Source organism: Echeneis naucrates, chromosome 5 (assembly GCF_900963305.1).
Source record: "Echeneis naucrates chromosome 5, fEcheNa1.1, whole genome shotgun sequence".
Lineage (NCBI taxonomy): Eukaryota > Metazoa > Chordata > Actinopteri > Carangiformes > Echeneidae > Echeneis > Echeneis naucrates.
Genome location: NC_042515.1, coordinates 19393931 through 19406807, shown reverse-complemented (window position 1 = coordinate 19406807; position 12877 = coordinate 19393931). Strand labels below are relative to the sequence as shown.

Here is a 12877-nt window from a genome sequence, read left to right as displayed (position 1 = left end):
ACACATGCCACAGCCATGTAATAAGAGCTGGTGAGTTGTTACAGTATAAGGAGTTCTCTCTCACTCACACACAAACATCCACACACATTTTAGGTTCACTGCACAGGAGCAAACACAGCACATAACCAACCATGCACACAGAAACAAACACTCAAATGAGGCTATAATGGGGGACGAAGGAAAACAGTCAAAGCTGGAGCCTCAAATTTTACAAAGGCAGCTCATAAACGTTTACTTGCTCTTCTCGATAGAAAAAACAAGCGGAAGCAAACATCACTACATATCTTAATAATTCATGTTCTCAAAAACATGCAAGCAGCTCCAGATAACTTTGAATAACACTCAAAATATCTGGAAATTCTATCAACTACTTCATTTGGCATTCTTCAGAGAAGAAACTTAAAAAGATGTGAATCCCTATCGTTCTGGGTGGTTTTCCTTGATTTTCATTCGGGTCGGATGAACCTTTAAGATATAAATGCATGCTCAACAGCCACTTTATTAGGTATGCCTATTCAAATGCTCAGTAACAAAAATATTTAAATCAGCTGACAGCAATGCATAGTATTTTGGCATGTAGATGTGGTCTAGACATCTGCTGAAGTTTGAAACTGTTCATAAAGGATGGCCAAGAGGGGTTTTGAACATGGTCATTGCAATATTTCAGAAAATGCAGATCTACTGGGATTTTCAAGTACAATCATCTCTTGGGTTGAGAGACACCCCCACCCACCCCCAAAAAAAGATATCCTTTGAGCAGGAGACACCATCTCTATGATGGCAGAGACTTTGACTTTGAGAGAGTTTGAACTGACATAAAGCCATAAATCAAATAACTACTGATTACAACAGGAATATGGAGAAGAACATCTCAGAACATACAACACACTGAACAGGAAACCAAGGCTACAATTCACACGCACTCACCAAAATGTAACAAAAAAGATTGGAAAAATCACGGTTGTGTCTGATGTTTGCTTCAGAACTTGATGTAAACACCATGAAAGCTCTGGTATGTCCTGCTTTGTATTGGTGTTCAGGCTGGAGGTGGTTGTTTGCTGGTGTGGGGAATAGTTCTTGGCACACTTTTGCCCCTTTAGCACCAGATGAGCATTGTTTTACCCCCACAGCCTAGCTGAGTATTGTTCATCACTTTATGACCACAGTATAGTTGCAGATGGGTACTTCAAACAGGATAACACATAACATTAAGAAGCCCCCCCCCCCCCCCGCAGATATAGAGGACCTGGAGATAATTTCCGTACCTTGTGTGATTTCCACAGGTGTTCTCTCAGTCCGATGTCTGATGGGCTCCGGCTCTTTGGGCTCTCTGTGCGCAGTGACCTGTCGACAGTTACCTGCCCACTGGCGCCTATATGGGGAAACATGCAGCAGCGTTAGTATCAAGATAAATGTGATGACACTGTAATATCACCCCAACCACAATGTGTCAAGCTAGCTTGTGTAGAAGGGCTGGCTGTTTTTAATCTCTCCAGCCTTTAATGCATTTAGCTAGTTTGTTTGTCCTGCTAGCTTGTTTAACAAACGCAATTTTGTGTTTGCAGACCATGAAGTTCAGAGGAACGTTAACGCTGTTGATAGTCATTTTATTTCTAAATGTAAAATAAAGCAAATAAAGCACAAAACGTACCTTTGTGCAGCTTGTCCCAGTATGTTTTCTGTGTGGAGTCTTCTGCACTGCGGAACAGTCTACAACAATTAACCTGAGCCTCACAGGAGAATAACATACTAAAGTGACTGTCACTGTCAGCTTCTTCTCTCAGTCATCCAGTTCAGTACAGTCCGGTGTAAAGGTGTCAGTTTTATTTAGGGGAACTCTGCAGTCTAAATATACAAACCCATTTGGTAATGGTGAGCCTGGTACCCACTGCTAAGTACAAAATGCATTGGCCAAATTCCCTTTGTACATCAGAAAAAATAAATTGGATGTAAACAAACACATTGAATAATTTTATTACCAACACTGCTGTGCAGTGTCTTCCTTGAAGGGACAAGAGACAATAATTTCTACAGCAAAATATTTATTTGATTGCAAAGATGTGCAAAGAACTTAATCAGGTGTGTGAAGCACAATGAGAAGCAAATATTGTAAATCTTTTCCTAGAATTCATCATCATAAGCTAATATATATAAAAAAAAAAAATTTAAAAGAAATTAGCATTATTATTTTCAAACAATGTATACATTGCTAGCATTTTTCCTTATGATCAGATTCTATTTAATTAAAAGCAATGTGCAGTAATGACTTTTGAAGTTAAGTGGTGATTATGCTGGAGAATCGTAGCTGACGAAGTATATAGAAGCAACACAACTTGCACCAGTTGGAATATCATTATCCCAATTGGTTTGACTGTGTTTGGTTATACATACGTGTAATTTTTGGATGGTGGCACATTGTGACTCACCATAATTGCCCCAGTGCAATGCCAGAAAGATTTCCAGTTTTCAGGATTCAAACAGAGTTAAAAATCCCTGACACAACATAGTCTGATGCTCTTCCATCAATGAGGCCTGCTCCATCATCGTTAACAAACCAGCAGGGGATATTTTCTCCATCCCTCACATTCCTACTGAAGTCCTTCTGCCAGTGTCTGTCCAGGAGAGAAAACCGATGATAACATACTGTACATCCATATGCTTTATCCTCACATGCATTATGTTTATCTGTGTGTGTGTGTGTGTAAGCATGTGTTTAAACTTCATGAGTACAGTATATGCACCTTGTCACATTGACTGTTTGTCCCTTCACATGCATGGTGGCATCCAATTGCTCCTGGGCTTCACCTGGACGCAGGTCAGCCACCTCGAATTCAACTCCTTGGTAGAACTGACCTGTACCAAAAAATTAATAATTTGTCAATTTTACATGTATTCAAAACTAGCAATGAGTAAACATCATAATGTGGGAGAGGGGAAACTTTCTCTCAGCTGTTCCTACCTAGCAGGCCATGAGCGGAGGCAGATATGTGGTGGCTGTCCAGAGTGTAGAAACCCAGGTAGTCTTGGTGAGTGTGGCGTCTCTTCCACACCTTCGTGTGTTTGATGATCATAAATTTGATGGAGTGCCTCAGTGTCACTGTTAAGCTGCACTTATTTGTTAGCTTGAGGTCCATACTGGAAAACAAACAAGGACTTCATTTGACTGACTAGCTGACTGCAAAGTTTTATTATTTGTTATTCACAGCAGTTACATGGAGCTCCTTTAATTTTCAATATGATTTCAATTTAATTTAAATCAAATTTCAGTTTGATTCAGTTTTTTTTTTTTTTTTTAATCTTCCCTCTTCATTGTTTAGTGTCCATCTAGATGGTGAACACACTTTAGGAGTTATATCTTTAAGGTGTAGCAGGTGAAATGTAGATATTTATTTTGCAAATGTCTTCACATTAACATTTAAAAGCATTTTAAACATGCTTAAACATGTTTTACTGTCCACCAACTTGAGGTAATATTTGCAAACTGTGTCACTCACTTGTTGTCTTTGATAGAGGCTGCCTCAGACCACAGAAGGCTGACATGTTTGCCATCATGTAGGACTGAGATGTTGTGAACGCTCACATCCATCTTCACCCCCAGCTTCTTGTGGCTGATATCAAAACGCCCAAAGTAGGTGTTGACCTTGCCAGCGGGAACAATTTCATTCTTGCCAATAATTTCACCATTTACCATGAAGCCTTTAAAAAAAAAAAACGTTTTCACATTGGGCCTTTTGCTTCAATTTACAATAAATAAGTGGGTTGGAATCAGAACTGACCTGATCCTGAGTGTCTGACCAGATTGAAAATGGTCCCTGGTTTGTCATTAATGTTGAAACACAGAGCGTCGTTTCTGTCTGGTAGCTCTATCAGGAAATGAGGATCTCCGTCCACTGCACAAGGGTCATCAAAACATCATGGCAAACAAGAAGTTATACGACAGACAAACTAATTCTTCAGTGTAGCAGTCTAGAGCCAGCTCTTATTTCTTCACTATTCTCAACATAAATTTTTGATCCATATGCTTTCAATCAAATAATAATATCTAATAGGGCTGGCCGCTGACACAGTTTCACTTTAGCTATAGAAATAAAAAATTATGAAATAAATAGGAATATCTTTATTCTTAGCATATTATTCTATGAATCAATAAAACATTCGTAGGACTAATAAGAGAGTAAACATGGCAAAATGATGCAATAATGAATCTTGTTGTGTGAGAAGCTTACCATCAGTTAGACCACGTGAACCTCCAGCATTGTGTGGGGAGGCTGCTATTGAATATAATAAAACAGTGTCAGAGCTTTTTCAGCCAAAGGATGTTTTCATGGAACAAAGTTAAAAAAGATTGCCATGCCTTGGTGTCTCTCTGCTTTCTGTCGCTGGTCTGTAAAACAAGGCAACATTTGGAAAGTTAGTTCAACTCAAACTGACTCAGCAGTTTTCAAATAATCAGAGAATATGATTTAAATTCAATTTAAATCGGATAAATGTTGCAGGAGGAGTTATTTATTTTTGAGTGTGCCAAGTTCCTGTGTCAAGCAGGTGGCGCTCTGCGTGTCACTCAGTCATAATAGATAGATGTGCTCAGGGTGGGACCCTGATCATGCGTGGAAAATTTGGGGCAGTTTATGAGGACTGCTTTCTTATGGCAAATCATTGAAATTGGTGCCACACTATGCCCATCAGTAATAACGAACTTCAAAGATTTTGATTGTTTTTTTTTTTTTATCTTCAAGGTCTTGAGATGATACTCAGTGAATGTCAAGTCTTTTGGATTAAAATTGTTGGAGGAGTTCTTTCATCTATGAGGCGTGGACCTTGAGAGTGACTTCCTGTGTCCAGTAGGTGGTGCTCTAAGTCTGACTCAATATTGATGCATACACCTATTCAAGGCAGGACTTTATTCATGTGGGGTGAATTTAGACATGATTGGATGATGTATATTGGAGTTATGAAGACTACCTTTTTAGTGGCCAAAACTGGCGAAGCCTCAAAAACTCGCCACACCACCACGCCAAGCAGGTACAACGCACAAGAAATATTTTGATAGTTTTACATCATCAAGGTCTTGAGATTATACTGAGCAAATAAGGAAAACTGAATGAGTTTGTTAAAATACAATGCATGGAAATATCCAAAATCAGCCAAAAATCTAAAAACTGCCGACTTCCTGTTGGAGTTAGGGTATGCGTGCTTCAGATGTTTTTGTGGAGCTCGTCATAAGCATACATATGTGTACCAATTTTCATTCATGTACGTCAATCCTGAGGAAGAGGCTCAAGTGCCGTTGAGCCATCTTTTGAAGTGCATTTCTGCAACCAATGAAATATCGAAATTTCAAGCAGTCCTGGCGTGCTGTCTGAAATTCATGAATTTGGGGTATGTTTAAGTCCCAAAGAGGAAGTTGAAATGGAATAGGAAAAATAATAATGCCAAGGGATCCAATGGGGCTCTCACACTGTTGAGTGCTTGGGCCCTAAAAACAACACACACACACACAAAGCTGCTAATAAAGAAAATGAAAGTAAAACATTGGTGACATGTCCTCTACCCTCAGTCAGCTTGTCAGCAATGAGAGCGCTGCCTGGTCTGTCCTCAGTTTCAGGCCTGGTGACCACCAGCGAGGTAAGAGGGGTGACAAAGCTGTACCGCACAGACATGTCCAATGCCCTGGCTGTCAGCACATCTTTTTCATCCTGAGGGCCAATTTTACTGTGAGATAGAGGAGAAAGATGGTTTCTTAATAGCAGTGTTTAACGTGTTACTTTAAAAAGAAATTAGTCATAGTTACTAGTATTTCTCTCAAAAAGCAACAGAGTTTTTAAATGAATTACAGCAATATAAAAGTAACTAGCTACCAGGGAAAGTAACCCATGCAGCAGGTTTGTGTGTGAACTACTGCCCATCTCTGCCTCTGATTGCCTTCCAGTGAATTTTTTTCAGCATCTCTCAGACAGCCAGGGGTGTTTAAGGGTTAAGCTCAATTATAGTTATGGTCAATAATGGTAACAGCATTGTAACAATGGAAACATGAATTAGTTAGATCACCCGTTACTGAAACGAAGTAGGGCTTCCCATCACTGTTTGAATAGTGACATGTGATACACATGATGTGAACGTAAATGTCTGGTCTGACCTTTTTTATCACAGTGTACAGAGACATGTATCAACTTGTGTGCAAATGAAATAAACCTGTCCTCCAGTAACTGCTGGACGGTGAGGTAGGCCCACAAATGCTCTGTAAAGTCTTCAAAGATGTACTGCTGATCTGGGTAGGTCACCTTCCAGTCCACCACACTGACATTTCTCAGTACTTGGAAGTCATTGTTGAGCTACAGAAAGAAGAGAGAGTTAATGACTCAGATGACAGGGTATTATAGTAAATTTTGACATAAAGACTGAGGGAATACAGTCAGAGTAGCAGCATTGTAAGGCTGGATTTTGATGGGGATGTCATTAGTAAGTTAATATATTGGGCTAAAGGAATATTTAACATGGAGTTGAAGCTTGATGGGGGCAGCACAGTGGCTTGGTGGTTAGTGCAGCTACTTCACAGCAAGAATATTCTAGGTTTGATTCCCTGCCCTTGGCGTGGAGTTGGGATGCTTTCCCTGAGCCTGGGTGGGTTTCCTCCCTCGTGCCAAACACATGCACATTCAGATGACTTGGTGACTCTTAATAGCCTGTAGGCATGAATGTCAGTGTGAATTATTGTTTGTCTTTATATCTTAGCCCTGCGATAGACTGGCAACCTGTCCAGGTTGTACCAAATCTTCATGCAAGATGCCAGCTGGGATTGGTACTCCTGATAAATATTTGAGCTTGATGAAACGTTGATGAATCAGTCATTGGGCGTATCCTGAATGGACTCTGAGTGTGAGCACTAAGTGTAAAAAGTGTTGGGCTGATCGTCCTTAATATAATACAAATAAAATATAAAAATCCTGGCATGGTCACCTAATCCTCCTCACTGAAGCTTTTACAAAGCCCCAAGCAGCTTAAGAAATAACTACATACCTTACAATCTACCTAAGTCCATTTTATTCACATAATGACTGTTAGCCTTCAGTGCTGAGAAAAAAAGATAATGTCAAAGTTGTCATTTGGCTGTCGATTTCTCACCCCCTGGGCAAGCACTTCCACTGCGAAGTTATCCACATCTTTGTGCCTCAGCTGACCGGCCACCACTATCTCTGAGCCATTGAACAACTGGTTGAAATGTTTTTTGGTCACAGAGTCAACTGCATTCCCAGGATAGCGCAGGTCTACCTCCAGGAGAAGAGGACTGGAGACTTCATTATAAAAACCCTGGAAAAAACACACTCCAAATGATGTTACAAAAACAAAACAAAAACATCCTGGAGGTGAAAATAAACGCTAATGCTGCTGTAAATCAGTGTTTTCATGTTTTACCCCACCTGGAGTTGAACGTCCGCATCCGAAGCTTCATATATTCTGCGAGCCAGTCCCTTGCACATCACCTCCAGGAAGGAGTGAGCCACATCGTTTCCAAATCCAAGACAGAACAGAGACATCTTCCCTCCAATAGCAGAATGAACATTGTCCTGGATTGTTTTTAGGTCTGACACCCCTTTATGTATGAATACACACACACACACACACACACACACACACACACACACACACACACACACACACACATTCATGTATTAAGCCTGAGTTCATTCAATAAAACACTTATAGCTCTGATAACATATTTAACACCCCTAAGATTTTCCTCAAACTCATTGAACATAAAAAATGTATCCCGACCCCTGACCCCTTATCCAGAATTAAGTATGATCATCTTCCAAATGAAGACATCTCACCGTGGTTAGGCATCCCATCAGTCAGCAGAATAATCATATCCACACTTGTCTTTGGAATCTTCTTATCTTCTCTTTCTCTCACCAGCATACTCACTGCTCTCAGCACAGCGCTGTTGATATCGGTAGCTGAAAGGTGATGACACAATGAGCACCTGAACATAAAAATATCCTGAGACAACATCATAGTCAAAGAGAAAATTATGTTGTGATTTCTCAATAGCATATCCTCTTGTTGAATAGTTAATTTTTTTGAACATTTTTTATGCTTCTTGCCAAGTATTAGATAAGAAATCAAACACCAATTGACAACTAAAAGCACGAGGTACTAGCCTGTCAAAATCCAACTGTCAGCACTAATGCTTATTTCATTTGCAAAATCTGTAGAAAGAGCTGAGTATAAAAAATTATGATTTCTGCTTTTAATCTTGAGCGTGGGTTCTTTTTCATCAGAACTACCAGTGGCTTTATTTTGGATAGGCAAGTAAAATATCTGGCTGAAATTTTGTGATTTACACTATAATTCATACATTCTCTACAAATTCCCCCTCTAACTGTTCTTTCCGTCTGAATAAGGAAGGAAGCCAGCAAAAAAATGTCACTGAAGTTATACCTCCCTTTTCTTTTAGTGTCCTGATGTAGCTAATGGCATCGGCCACATTTTCCTTAGTTGCTTTGGTAAGAACATCCTTCCAGAGGGTGATGTCAGAATCAAACAGGATGATAGCAAAGTGGTCCTCCTCATGGAGGTCCCTCAGAATGGCTACCATGGCATCCCGTGTCTGCGAAGGTCCACAGTTTTACATATGAATACACAGACGGATGTGGGATGATTCACTGACCTACAATGTCTTTTACCTGCTTGATCTTCTTTCCAGCCATTGATCCACTCCTGTCAATCACGAACACCACATTCTTTGGGACTCTGGGCAGGTCAGGAGGAGCAAAGAAGTGCACAAAATATCCATTCACAATCTAAAGAGAAGTGAAGAAATTTTGATTAAGTCTAATTCACAAATCTTATGTGCTGCAAAAAATTCTCTGTTGACAGCTGACCTGAACTTCCCCTGGACCCTCTTCTCGGTTCACATCGTACTCAATGATGAAATCTCCATCAATGAGGGTCCCATCACAGCCTGGACACTTCCTCTGCTGCTCCAGTGTTGGTGAGAAAGAGATGTGTGCCTGAGAGACAGTGATTTTTACTTCAGTTGCCTTCATTGAACATAATTATAATACTCAGGAAGTGTTTTTAAGCCCAAAACAAAGCAGAAACATAGAAATGTTTGTTCCTTTTACCTTTTTGTCTGTGACAGTTTTCTCCACCAGAGGGAGCAGGTCATTGCTGAGGAAGGTTGCATGGGCATCAACAAAAGCGATGCCCTGAGGCTCATAGATGTCTGCAACAATCTGTCTCCACACAGACACACACAATATCAGTGAGGCAGATAAAATGTGTGATGTATAGCTCATTAATGTTGACACATATATTATCACACTCTGTTACTAAGAACAGAGGAGCGCTTGACCAGAAAGTTTGTTTCTAAAATAGGAGTGAGCACAACCTTAAACTCTTGCACTGGTTCTTTGGGTTTAACTCGGGTTAAAATCTCATATTTTCCCATTTTCCTTTGAAGGAGCTCCTCATAGGTCAGAATGAAAGTCACGTTACTGCTGGCTGCAACGTTGACAGACACTGAAAACTTCTCCATCTTTCTCCCAGAAGCCCTGTGATGAAACACAAACATGGCTGGCGACTTCTGTTGTCAAAGTGATCACTTAGAGCGTTACAAAAAGTCCATAAAAATGTGATTGTTCACTTTACATGACTCACTTGACCAGTCCAGCAGTCTGTCCAGAGGAAACAGCTTTTTCATATTGTTGCTTGGCTTTCTCTTTCTCCTTCACCTCCCCAACATACACCTGACCTTCAATTTCCCTGTGATGGGAAACACAAAGATGGAGAATGGCATGACAAAGTGACATGAGCAAAGTAAATTATCAGTATCATAGAGAAAAATCTGCTTCAGAGCCAAGATGTGAAGGGAAGGTGGGGGAAGGTGGGATAAACGTTGTCCCGTACACAGATGGTGGTAACACAAGCAGGAATATCGTCAGAGAGGAAATGGGACTGGGGAAAGACTGACTGACATGCTGAAGTTGGTGATGAAGGCGGTCTTTGGCAGCTCCACATCGAAGAAGATTTCCTGGGAGGTGTTTGCTCTGTTCAGGGCCACGGATGTCATGACAGTGTGGGCGAAACGAGATGTCACTGTGCAGTCCACTGTCACACTGTGCACTTCTACCATCTGAAAGGACATGTCCAGAGAAAAATGTTTTTGTTTATAACGCTTCAGAATTGATAAATCATGAGCACATAACGTATAAACCGTCATGCCATAATACTGCAAACAAGCAAGCCCAGAGGCCAGTAGGACTGCTAGTCTCCTTACTCAGATGACGGTAGACTGTTTAGCATGTTTATTATCTCTGGTAAGCAAAGGGAGGGTAAATGCATGCCAGTAGACACCACAGAGGGCGTAACATCTGGAAGTAATGTGCTTTATGGGAAATGGGGAAACCAGTAACAATATCACTACTGTTGAAATAGAAAATACCAGTCATCTTTCCCATAGTCTTGGGAGTGGTGATTCTCATATTCAGATTAGAATTTTTTAATTCAACGATATGTTAACATAAGAACATGTTTGATGTCAGGACACATAATTAATTTCAAATCACAATTAAAAAAACGTTTCCTTACATTTGTAGGGTTGGTGCTTCTTTTCTACAGGAGAAAATAAGGAGGAACAAGTCATATAGGAACACAACGTAGAGATGGAGTTTGGCAGAATGACATGTCTTTTGTTAGTTTTTAGTATTTTAAGATGACTACCTTTTTTGACCTGATGCCTGTAGCTTCATTGTTGTCCTGCAACAGAACATAGACAGGTTGTGTGGTTATTGCAAAGGGAAACAGCTGGCGTGGATAAGGACCTGCTCCAACTTTATAATTATTGCGTTTGATATCACCGAACCCGTTCCTGAATTTTTACCGTTAGTTAATACCCTGGCTTAGAAATGCTGACTTTCTAATGCGTCATAATCCTTGAAGTGCTTTTGACACTTAACATCACATACAATGCAACTGCCTCCCCTGTATTTCACACATTTTCCAACAGCAAGTTCTGTCAAGCATTGTAGCAACAGTTAAAAAAAAAAGCAAGGTGCGGCCCCAAAATCGAAAGCACAGGCGTGGGAAAACACCTGTGCATTTAAAAGTCACGGAACCAACAAGCTGCACGAGACTGGACACGCAACAGCAAGTGCATAGAAGTGAACCGAGAGTGTCTGAAGGCAGGTGGACTGATGAGCATATACAGAGGGCAGAGGCAAAAACTCAAAATGGGGCCACCACGTGACAGGAAAAGCATGACATGGCCTGAAATGATAGAAGAAGATGATGAAGATGATGGTTATTTAAATGAACTACTGCATTGATGCAGAGGAATATAAGACAACACAGGCCTACTGAACCCAAAGGCAGTGGGAAACTTTTTCCATCTCTCTGTCATGGATTTCTTTGTGTGTTACTGTTTAATAGCTGTGGTCATTTTTTTTTTATTTATTTATTTTGTTCTGGGACAAACAAAGTAAAGACTTGAAATTGAGATTTGAAAGCTGCAGTGTAATTCTGTTTTGTCCCAGACTAAAAGTTCACAATCCATGACAAAAACACAAAGATATTGTTAAATGTTACCCTGATACCGATGGCATCAGATCTCATTGTGCGACGCTTCCATGAACAGTTCATTTCAAGCAGAAATCCTGCATCAAATTTAATACCACATTCTCGCCATTTGACCTTTCAGAATAATTGGTCAATTTCTTCCTGTGGTAAACCCGGGAATTCGAAACTGATCATGCAAACATTTTTTTGAACAGATCTGGCACTAGATCTACAAGATCTCTGATAATGAGCAATGCACACAACCCTTTAGTAGAAGAAATGAGGACTTGAGAATCGAACTGAACTTGATTCATGTGACAGTTGATTCCTGAGCTCTCAAGGTGAATAAGGTTTGGTAATTAAAACAGCAATTGTCCTGTCTTTAAATTGTTGAATCTGTATTGTTTAAATTGACATTAGCATGGTTTCAACAGTAAAATGTTTACATTTCACATTGCTTCAATGGTCAACACTGAGATGCTTGAGGGAAAGCTTGAATGTTGACTGTACTTTTCTTAATACAACTAAAAAGGACTTGCACTCAGAGACTTGATGCAATCGCATATTTGAGACCTGACATGGACATGCATCAAATTAGAAACAGCTCTACCTGCAAACACATCAGTGAACAGCAACATTGGCATCAGTGATATGTACCTTCTTGAAATGAAAACAGTTTTAAAGGATATTTCCTGTTGCAGTCATTGTCATCTGGATTTTCCTGAGATGACAAAGTCACTATTACTCTTATATCTTTTTTTATTTGATTTTCTCTGTCACTCTTCAATGTTTCTGCATAGCCTCTGTAATTGTGCCCTGTAATCCTGTTCAATTCTTTTTTTTACAAAACAAAATGCTGCTGCTGGTGATGTATAACAGATCACTGCCTGCATGCCTGGAGATTCTTTGTGGGAAAGATGCAGGTACAGACTTACTATGAATGAGATAGCAGCTATCATAGACATGAAGAAATCAACCCAACACAGAAGCTCTGCTATAATACCTGCGTCAGAGCGTCTCTCCTGGTAATGACCCGAGCTCCTTGCGCCTGAAATGAAAGCCAGATACAAACACAAGACCACAGCAGCAGGACTCTCCACACCACAGTCATGCCTGGGACACAGAAAGGACTTTCCTTCAGAATTATGGAAAACAAGTGTGGCGGGAATTCAAGGCATGTTAGTCTTTTGGTCGGGACACCCCACCCACTCTCTGTCCGGCAGGGGGAGGGACCATTATCATGAGCGCCTCCATGGGATGGCTCTGCCAGGTAGAATGCATAGTTTCCCATAAATCGTGGGCGGGCTTGTGCATGTGCTGT

The 12877-nt window shown here is 40.4% G+C and overlaps 1 protein-coding gene across 2 annotated transcripts; it reads right to left on the bottom strand.

Annotated features, from left to right (window-relative positions):
* Positions 1 to 1911: 1911 nt before the first annotated feature.
* LOC115044019 (inter-alpha-trypsin inhibitor heavy chain H3-like) lies at positions 1912 to 12747 on the bottom strand. Of its 2 annotated transcripts, XM_029502840.1 has the most exons (22): positions 12560 to 12747; positions 10723 to 10758; positions 10591 to 10614; positions 9978 to 10135; positions 9661 to 9765; positions 9392 to 9554; positions 9126 to 9236; positions 8883 to 9011; positions 8685 to 8801; positions 8440 to 8608; positions 7830 to 7955; positions 7419 to 7591; positions 7123 to 7308; positions 6193 to 6332; positions 5552 to 5712; positions 4355 to 4384; positions 4227 to 4268; positions 3777 to 3890; positions 3495 to 3696; positions 2960 to 3135; positions 2742 to 2853; positions 1912 to 2612 (listed from the first exon to the last, which is right to left on the bottom strand). In XM_029502840.1, the coding sequence occupies exons 1-22, from the start codon at positions 12665 to 12667 to the stop codon at positions 2474 to 2476; spliced, it is 2721 nt and encodes a 906-aa protein (XP_029358700.1). In that variant the 5' UTR covers positions 12668 to 12747; the 3' UTR covers positions 1912 to 2473. The 2 variants fall into 2 exon arrangements, with proteins under 2 accessions (XP_029358700.1, XP_029358702.1); XM_029502842.1 differs by lacking the exons at positions 9661 to 9765; positions 9978 to 10135; positions 10591 to 10614; positions 10723 to 10758; positions 12560 to 12747 and having other exon boundaries at positions 1915 to 2612; positions 4227 to 4271.
* Positions 12748 to 12877: the final 130 nt, after the last annotated feature.

Excerpts from the sequence above, each read along its gene's own strand:
- LOC115044019 (XM_029502840.1), bottom strand. The coding sequence starts at position 12,667 with ATGACTGTGGTGTGGAGAGTCCTGCTGCTGTGGTCTTGTGTTTGTATC. Across the intron at positions 9,237-9,391 it reads AACCAGTGCAAGAGTTTAAG|ATTGTTGCAGACATCTATGA; the intron begins GTTGTGCTCACT and ends GTGTGGAGACAG. Across the intron at positions 3,136-3,494 it reads GCCTCTATCAAAGACAACAA|TATGGACCTCAAGCTAACAA; the intron begins GTGAGTGACACA and ends TTTGTTTTCCAG.